General features: G+C 49.5%; 1 protein-coding gene across 2 annotated transcripts in view; it reads right to left on the reverse strand.

The window, feature by feature from the left end:
• Positions 1-10187, reverse strand: part of ZCCHC14 (zinc finger CCHC-type containing 14) — a 74470-nt gene that overhangs the window by 46721 nt on the left and 17562 nt on the right. The window contains exon 5 of one of the 2 annotated variants that reach the window (XM_008059717.2): positions 3196-3319. In XM_008059717.2, coding sequence (XP_008057908.2) covers positions 3196-3319 — 124 coding nt within the window. Of the gene's footprint in view, positions 1-3195; positions 3320-10187 lie in introns of those variants that run through there. The other variant, XM_021713205.1, reaches the window with a different exon arrangement.

A 10187-nucleotide genomic window follows, 5' to 3' on the forward strand; every position in this document is an offset into this window, starting at 1 on the left:
ATGGATTATTTGGAATCTATAATTTTTAAGAGTGCAAAGGCATTCTGAGACCAAAAAGGCTTAGAACTCTTGGTAAATAAAGTTAATTAAGTTTAATGAAACTCTAATAGCTCCTTCACTGTCTCCAAAAAAAATTTTTTTTTAATTATAATTACTCCAAGTCCAAAGAACAAAGTCACAAAGAGCCTCTCCCACTTAGAGTATTATTAAGAGTAATGTCCACCTCACCATGTATGTGACAAGGACTGCTCCCCTAAGTCTCAACAACAAAGAACACAGAGACTGGGTGTGGGAAACACACACAAGCCCTCCAAGACGCTGCAGGCACACAGGCTCATTGCACCATCATCTCTACTCCTGCACTTCGACACATTCACAATGGCACAGGAAGAAATCGTGCTCCCACCCTTTAATGTGCACTTGACCGAACACTGCATCCTCCTTCTCCTTTGCTAGTATCCTCACAGGGGAGGAGCAGTGGCTCTGGGTTTGAATCTCTGCCTACTCGAGGAATGTTACTTATCTGTGACTCAGTTCTCCCATCTGTAAAATGGGGCAATAATCTCTGCACATCAAGCCCTACAGGGTTACTATGAACATTATGTAAGTTAAAAATACATAAATTAAATTTAAAAAAAAGAGAGACCAGGCACAGTGGCCACATGTATAATCCCAGCAACTCTAGGAGGCCACAGTAGGAGGATCCCTTAAGCCCAGGAGTTCAAGACCAGCCTGGGCACAGAGAGATCCAGTCTCTATAATAAAAAAATACATTAATTAATTTAATTAAAGAAGATTATGTAAGTGAATATCTGTAATGAGCTTGAAATGCCTGACAGAAGCTGTGGCAGGGACTGATGTTACCCACTGTTCCCTGAGCTTTTATATACTAAGAAGTTCAAAAGTCTGACTACTTTATAAGTTAAATGGCATCATTGTAAGACTTCCAAGGAAGGAGAGAAAAAACCAAAACAGAAGTGAAGTACAAAAAAGGCAGGGAGCCAGGTGCGGTGGCTCCTGCCTGTCATCCCAACACTTTGGGAGGCAGAGGCAAGAGGATTGTCTAAGCTCAGGGTTTGAGATCAACCTGGGCAATATGGCAAGACTTCACCTTTACAATAAATAAAAAATTAGCCAGGAATGGGGGCATGCACCTGTGGTTCCAGCTACTTGAGAGGCAGCAGCAGAAGGATCACCAGAGCCCAGCAGATCGAGGCTGTGGTAGCCGTGATGCTGCCACTGCATTCCAGCCGGGGCTACAGAGTGAGACTCCAACTCGAAAATAAAGAAGACAAGGAGAAAACTTTATAGTAATAAAACAATACAAACTAGGGTGACTTCAGGTGTTCTGGAGAGCAATAACCTATGCCTAACACAATAGCAGTAGGACTCAGGAGAGATGTGACTAATGAAAGTAAGTTCACTCGCTTGCCAATTCTGGACAGAAGAAACAACGATTCTCTATGACCAAGGACTGGAGAATGCTGGGGATTATTGAGAGTCTGGCTTACTGAGATATTTCAGGCACGATGGTGTTTGGGAGGGGACAACCTGGTCTCACTGCAAACCCACTTCCTCCACAGGCCTTGTCCCAACCCACTGGCTCACCCTGCCCTTGGGGTACCAAAGCATACAGCAAGAGAAAGGCAGATAATAACTGTATCTTTTGAAATTATACCCCAAAACAGATGGGGGATCTTGATCATGACATCTGGAGGAAAAAGCACTATGGCAAAGGAGAGTGCAGCCCTTAAGGTCTGGAGGTATGCAGGGCACAGGACACAGGCTGGGCTGCCTGGGCACACAGGAGGCGACTCTCCTGGGACAACGTGAAGGAGGAAGAGGAGGGGCAGGTTTGCAGTGGAGGAAGGCCCACCATTCAGGTGCCAACCACCCACGCTGGGTCAGGGCACCATCATCTCCAAGATGGCTGTGTGACCAAGACACTCGCCAGGAGACACGGTCGCTCTCAAGAGGAGCACACAGAGTAAAGACTGCCACAACCTCAGAGGGCGGGGGTGGAGTGGGCCACCAACCCTCCCAAGGCCGCCATGAGGACAAGCTGCCTTCATGCCTCAGCATGTCTCACATGCACAACACAGGCAGCAGCTGTCAGGGGCACAGGTATTTCCTGAGTTAGGATTTCAGTCAGAGTTGGAGCTCTTGGGGAATCTGTCAGAAGGGGACTTGACTCTAAAATCTAAGCCACGGTTAAGTGTCTGTAAGGCACAAAGCACCATCCCTGGACACGAGGAGACAGGAGGCCAAACGCACAGAGCCAGCGGGTGGCTCCCAGTCCCACAGCTCAAGTTCCAGATAAGGAGATGCACATACCTCCAAGTATGGAGGGGAGTCCAAGGCCAGCACACGTGGGCGCAGCCACTCTCAATGCCACATAGCCTCAGGACAAGTGACTCGGCTGGGATGGGCACCCCACCCACCCCCCAACCCCTCCTAATTCCGCAACTATTTATTTTCCTTGGAATCGGGTTCTCTAAGTCACCTTGTTCTCCTCCCAAAAGGGCTCCTGTAGTACCACCATTGCACCTCTGTAGCTATCCAGGATGGTGTGGAGGCAGCAGGACCTGGAGGCCCCGGCCTTGTCTCACAGGGCGCTCAGGCATCAGTTTGCCCAGTGCCCTGCTGTCCAATGCCACAGTCACCGCCACATGGAGCTACCTACATTTACATTAAATAGGAACAGAGACTCGGGCCCTCAGCCTCACTGGCCATGTGTCGAGTGTGAAGAAGGCGTGCCTGGCTGCTGGTGGGCAAGCTGGTAAGGACAGAGAAGGCGCCACTCATACTGCAGATGGCACTGCGGAATGGCGCCACTCCTGCAGGGAGGAGGAGAAGGCATCAAGCCTTCACCAACTTCCCCTTAGTAACCTCCAAGATTGAGGAGGAGGAGAAAGTAACCTTCACCTTCCTCTTCTTAGTAACCTCCAGGATTGAGGAGAAGGGTGTCATAAACTTCATCTTCTTCCCCTTAATAAGCACCAATATTTGAGTTTTTACAGCCAAGGTGTATTCATGCTATTAGAGAATTTAGAAAACTACACACCTTACTATAATGAGCATTTATGAAAGATCTGAAAACACTTGGTAAAACTCCAAGGATCTCTGTCCCATGCTCTAGGGCATCCTCATTCCTCTGACCCTCTGACACCCCCACGCCGCCCAGGCGTGACTCACCTTTGCCATGTTTCCCTGAAGACCTCTTGGGCAGTGACTCCTCCGTGGAATGTGCTGATGTGTGCAGTGCGTTCTCGAGACTATTACTGATGCTGCTGACAGGGGCCTCAGTTCTTGGAGTGATCTGAGGAAACAGAAACAGAATCATCTTATTTACTCTCATTTTGCAAAAATGAATGATGTTGATTGTTAATTAAAAGTCTTCCTTATTTACCTTGGTTTCATATCTTCTTTAGAATACATATTACAATCATTAGTGTAATAATCAGCACTTTCTGAGAAAGAAAAAAAATTCTACCTATCTCCTACTCACCAATAAAATGTAAAAACAGCCCAGATCACTTTAACCACACATGGGAATTTTATGTAGTGTTTCATCATCAGACTGGACAGAAACTAGGTTAGCCAAGCTGGCATGGATTATGAGGCAAAACCTTATTTTTATATTTCTTCAAATTAAACAGTCCCTTATAAAAACTAATTACACAGCAGGACCTAACACTGTCCTCCTATACCTCTTGAATAAATCATAAAATGCTCTGAAAAGAACAGTAAAGATCAGACTACAACTATCTACTGGTACAGCCCGAAAAAGCATATTCTGCAACCAAAGTACACTTCCACCCTTGGAACCCACCTACAAGGCCCTCACACGGGACAGGTCTAGGTGGGACAGGCCCACCGCTGCCATATCTGCAGTGGGAGGAACCTGAGAGGTCTTCAGTCCCCACTGACATAAGGTTGGTGAGGTGCAAACAGCCTGTATGCAAAACTGTCACATGCCACCAAGGCACAGAGGTCGGAACCCCTCCTGCCCGAGAGCTCCCCAGCACACCAAGGGCAAAACAAGTCAGCACAGTACGGCTCATCCCGTCACCCCACGCTCGACTCAGGTCACAGTGAACTGGTGTGTGTCATGACCTCTGCAGAGGAGGGCACACTTTCTTGGGCAAGGTGAGGAGGCTATAATAACTGTAATTTCCCCCCCCTTCTCAATGTTGAAACATTTTACAGCTAAAATATATTTATTACTTGTAGGATTTGGAAGAATAAAAATTACTAATGCCTCAACCTCTTTATGATCTCAATATATTTCAAAATTTCAAACAACATTAGGGAAAGGCATAAGCTTTTTTTTTTGAGTCAGAGTTTCACTGTCACACAGGTTGGAGTGCAGTGCATGCTCACAGCCACCATAGGCTCGATCTGCTGGGCTCAGGCAATCCTTCCACCTTCAGTCTCCTGAGTAGCTGGGACTACATGCACTTGCTACCATGCCCGGTTAATTTTTTTACTTATTGTAGAAACAAGATCTCGTCAAGTTGCCCAGGATGGTCTCAGACCCCTGGGCTCAGGCAATCCTCTCGCTTCAACCTCCTAAAGTGCTGGGATTACAGGTGTGAGCCACCATGCCTGACATGGCGTTAACTTTTTAAATTATCAAGAGAGGCATGGGTTTCCACAGGCTGAGAAACACCATGATGCATGAGCAATGGGGGACACAGCACAGAGGTGCGGTGCCACCCTTTGTAGGTAGATTCCTAGGGTGGAAGTATACTGTGGCCTTGCAGATCGGGCTCACGGTAGGAGGCAGTTGATCAAAATGTCCCATAAGTTCCCTTGCTAGGACAGATCCCACAATCTGCTGTGCAGAAGGCCAGCCCAGGGAGGCAGGGCTTGGCCCTGAGACAGGACAGGCACAAAAGCAGAGGCAGAGGCAGAGTTAGGAGGTAGGTGAAGATGGCCACTGACCTGCAGAAGACCACCCCAAATCCACAACTGACACTCTGCTCCCAGCCCTACCCTAGCAGAAAGCTCTCCTGAGCTGTCTATGGGGAACTCACTGATCCTGCACGACTCCACAGCCACATCCAAGAAAAGCAACTCTCACAAGGCCGATTCGGAAGTTTACATAACTCAGGAAAGCAAATCCCAGCCACCCAGCAACTCCTCCAGGGGGCCAATTCTTGGGATAATGTTACCAAGATGTTATCAAGAAAGTTACATTGTTAGATTATTTATATTTGTAATTTAACCAAATTGGGTGATTTCCCTTACACTGAGCCAAAGTCTTTCATCATCCAATGGTTGTAGCATCCCCAAAATGAACTTTTTCATCATACAAAGTAACAGAACTGATACAAGACACAAAGTATACACAAAGAGAGATCTTTAGCCCCAAACAGCAAGTATTATTTTGGCAAACAACTAAAAGGCTAACACTTGAACTAGATAATAAACATAACCACAGCGACTCAGCCTACTTGGCCTGGCGCATGAGCACATTCTCTCACCCCTCGGTACGTATCCAATCCTGGTCCTAAGGAGAGCCTGGGAGCTGCCTGACAGCCCATGACAGAAGGGCCACCTCTGCACGTGATGAAACTCCCTGCCCCAGACAGATGTGCACAATCGCCAAGTTCCTGCCCACACACTGCCCGCCCGCCCTTAAGCCCTCAAACAGCCCCAAAGGAAAACGAGACTCGCAACCCTCTGCCTGCTGGTGGAGAAGGGAGGAGGAGGACTAAGCAGAGGAGTCCGTGGCCTGCAGGACACAGTCTCCAGAGGAGCACTGACAGGTGTGTCTCAGTCTTGACCACGCTGGGACCTCCAAGACCCCAGAGGACGACAACCCACATTCCAATAACATCAGAATTTCTGGAAGCTTTTTCTTTTCTTTTCTCTTGTGATTTGTGCATGAAGCTCTCTGGTGACACTAACTTGCATCCAAGCTGAGAATCAACAATGACCCCAAGTCCAGGTTTACACTGCACCGTCATCTGGTCAGTTCTCAGCAAGGACAAAGAAGAAACCCAGAGCAAACAGGAAGTCCTTTCTGCGCATGGACAGGAAAAGCCAAAGGCCACAGGCCTGTCTGCCACAGCCACAAATAGAAGGGGAGAACTTAGGAGCTCTCCATCCAAGCATGCTGTGTCTGACATCCACACTCAGGAGAGAGCACTTTGAAAGTGCTACCAGTGGAAGCTTATCCTGGGCATTCTGCCCCAAGGCATTTCTTCTTGGTTTTCCAAATGTTCACTCCTTCCAATCAAGCCTTTATCTTTTCTTTGCTCTTTTGTTTACATTGAAAGCTGTCTCTACTGTGCTTCCCAGAACTGTTGTTTTGGGCTATTTTTGGTGAAGTTAATTTGCCCCACGTGACCTGCACACAGACTCAAAGGCTCTCTGACTCAGGCTCAGCCGCAGGGCTCACCCTCTGCCTGTGTGCAGAGTGAGGCTGCCAGCTCTCGCTCCTCCAGCAGAGCTCCGCTCGGCCTCCCCACACTTCGCTTCTGTTAGTTCAGAATCCCTTGGTGAGTCCACCTTGCTTTACCTCCAATGGTCAACATGCTCGGCGTCTTCACAGCCAGCATCTCAATGACCCACCAAGGCTCCCCTGCCCGGCCCGGCCCCTCTTCACTCCTCCCTCCATGCCCTGTAACCCACGGGGCGTGGGGGCACAGCAGTCACATCTGTCTCGGGCCTTTTCACTGGCTGCCCAGAAGGCCCCTAGACTCCAACAATATCTTCTTAGCAAAAACTACACACCCGCTGACTTTGTTTTTTGTGTTTTTTTTGTAGAGACAGGGTCTTGCCTTGTTGCCCAGGTTGGTCTCCATCTTCTGGGCTCAAGAGGTCCTCCTGTCTTGGCCTCACAAGGTGCTGGGATTACAGGCATGAGCCCCACTCTGGGCATATTCATCATCACTGTGGCGCTCACAGCATAGCTGGTGAGGCAATTAAATGAGTGGACATACCTGACAGAGATGAGTGCTTTGGGCACAAGAGGGTGCATGGGGGAGCCGAGTCTCCCCAAACCTGGGGCACCTGCATGAGCCCCTGAGGGAGGGCAGTATGCGTGAACTGCAGCGGACACACTGAGGACCTGGGCATAGCCACCCAAGCTTCCGTGTGACGTGCACTGGAATCAGGGGCTATCTTCTTCTTGAGGACAACAGTTTGGGAGGCCGAGGTGGGAGGATGGCTTAAGGCCAGGAGTTTGAGACTAGCCCATCTGTACAAAATAATTAAAAAATCAGCCAGGTGTGGGGGCGTGCACCCATGATCTCAGCTACCTGGGAAGGGAGGATTCCTTGAGCCCAGGAGTTTGGGGCTGCAGGGAGCTATGATCACACCACTGTACTCCAGTCTGAGTGACAGAGCAAGACCCTGTGTTTAAAAAATAGGGGGGGATAGATTCCATTGAGAAACGGACTCCACCATGGCAAGTGAGCACATATTCTGAAAACGGGGAGTGACAGTCTGAAGTTATTTCATTACTTGAACTACCGCTAAACAAAACACTCCCGGGAGTCAGCGTTCATCAAACTGCGAGGCAGTGACCTCATCCTCACTAGCGAGTGTGGACTGACAGGACTGTGCGGACAGCAACCAGGCAGAGTGTGGCACAGGTTTGTTCCATCTGTACCTTTTGCTCCATTAACTCACGTGGGGGACTCTCTTGTAAGGATGTAATCCATCAGGGACACAGTTAAAGGTTTGTGTGTAAGGCGACTCAGCTTAGCTTAAAAGAATAAAAATAAATACCCACAACACAAACACCCAGCAACAGATTACACTACGTAAATACATAAACAAACTCATATCCATATGATTAACTATTATGCAGTCTTTAAACAGTTATTTCAGAAAAGCAAAGGCCTGGGGGATGCCCACAGATAAGTGAAAAATCGTAGAATGTTTGCATGTATGTGTAGACACAAGCAGGCACTGCATAAGACAAACGTACACGGAAATCCTAACAGCATCTATTACTGAGTGGTTTTTATTTTATTTTATGCATTTCTGTTTTCCAATTTTTCTACAAGCCCCGACACTGAATCTAAATGGAAGCGCTTTCCCACAGAGGTGAAGCACAAGGCCAAGCCCCCTAGAGGCTGGTCCCTGGCCTGTGGCTGTGTGAACCCCCAGCAGAGCCTCACGCTGCACAGGCTGAATGCACTGGGGGAGCTGCCCAAGGACTGGGGACAGTGGAGCAAGACAGAAGAGCTCCAGTCCCCAGAGAGGGAACAGATGAGTGAGGGAGTGTGACCACCTCCAAGACAGCTCACAGCAGGGGCAGCACAGAACCCCGAGGTGGGGGGGGGCCGGCCCAGTGGAGCTGAGGCCGGGCTGGCAGGAAGGGCCATCCAAGCACAGGGAACAAAGGGAGCAGAGCCCTGAGGCGAGGAGCAGGGCAGGGAGGCCTTGCTGACAGAAGCTCAGTGCATGTGGAGGGACAGCAGGGGCCAGGCACCCTCGGGCGCCAGCAGGATCTCCAGAGCATCTACACCCAAACAAAGTCTAGGGAAGGAAACAGGCCTCGTCTTCTAGTTGTTTTCCAAGTGGCCCACCTCTACTCGGGAAGGAATAACATCTGCTAAATGCTTTTAAGTCAACGTAAAAAACATAAAGAGAAAAGTGATTTGTAAGCATTTTACTAAAATAGTCATTACGTGTCTCTAAAAACCAGAACAAGAAAATAGATAGTTTAATAGTGAAAGCTATTTGCTGACTTAGGCCAAGTGAAAGCCAATGCTAACCAAAAAAACACTTTCCATATGAAAACATTCCTTTTAATATTTCTTACCCTAGAGCTCTGCTCATTAAAAAAGGGGAGAAGAGATTACTGCTCAAATCTCAGCAAAAGGCACCCTGTATCCACTAGTTGAGCTCCAGCAGGGCAACTGTAGGGCAAACCTCTCCCCACATGACCTCAGAGCAGTGCAGCTTCTCCTAGGAACATGCAGCCCCCTGACCACACCAAGGGGTGGCCAGGCCATCAAGTGCCAGGCTAGCCCACCACAGGCCCCCGGAGAGGGATTTGGGGGAGGGGCTCGGGCACAAGCCAGTTTCAATGCCCCCAGGATCTCTGCTCAGAGACTGCACCACACACAGCACGAAGTCAGAGGTCAAGAGCCCTGAGGTGGGGGTTAAGACACACTTCCCAGACCTGTGACCTTATAAAGAACAAGTGTTCAGATGGCACCTTGCTAGATCTGTCACCTCAAGAGAGAACCCCAAGCATCCCGCCTGGCCATCAAAAGCCACTTGCTTCTGGCCACCCCAGTCCTCCTCTCCTGCCAAAGAGCTGCCAATGCCCTTGCAACAGTCAGAAGCACAATGCCGCCCACTGTCCTTGCGGACAGGGCTTGCCCGCTGCTGCCTTCGACTGTATGTGCAACTAGCACTCTCCACTAGAAAAATCAGCTTGGTGCTACAGGTGATAGAATGTTGGCACCAGCGAGTCCAAGGGCCAGTAAACCTGGGGAGTAGACGTAAGTCAGTCAGAGGAACATCACAGTGAAGCAGATCAGCTTCTCGCAGTGATGGGAACACCAGCCCCGGATCAGTGACGCCACTCACAGCTGTGGAAGAAGATGATGTGACCTTGCCAACCTGTGTGCTAATCTGTAAAGTGGGGACGACCACACCAACAACTTCCCAGGGTTGCTGCGAGGATTAAGCGAGCTGGTCCATGGAGCGTGGCCTGTCACATGGCAAGTGCCCAGGCAACAGCCACAGGACCGGGCGGAGACACAACTGAGGGCAGAGGCAAGCACGAAGGCCCCTCTGAGCAGCCGCACTGCCAGCCTCCCACTCAGAGCTTTCTCCTTAACACAAGCCAAGAGAGATGCGAAACAGTAAATCCAAGGTGCGAGCATCAGGTAGTCAACAGTTGCTTAGGAAAGGCATGGTGTCAGCAGTCAGGGGCAGCAGCTGACAGTGAGGGCACCTACAGAAGCAGCAATTAAAAGGCACAGCCCAGCGGGGTGCAGTGGCTCATGCCTGTAACCCCAGCACTTTGGGAGGCTGAGGGGAGAAGACTGTCTGAGCCCACAGGTTTGAGACCAGCCTAGGCAATGTGGCAAGACCTTGCCTCTACAATAAATAAAATTCGCCAGGCATGGTAGTATGCACTTGTAGTTCCAGCTACTTGGAAGGCTGAGGCAGAAGGATCGCCTGAGCCCAGCAGGTCAAGGCTACAGTGG

This window comes from Carlito syrichta, unplaced genomic scaffold (genome assembly GCF_000164805.1).
Source record: "Carlito syrichta isolate Samal-C Ts95f unplaced genomic scaffold, Tarsius_syrichta-2.0.1 Scaffold304337, whole genome shotgun sequence".
Classification (NCBI taxonomy): Eukaryota; Metazoa; Chordata; class Mammalia; order Primates; family Tarsiidae; genus Carlito; species Carlito syrichta.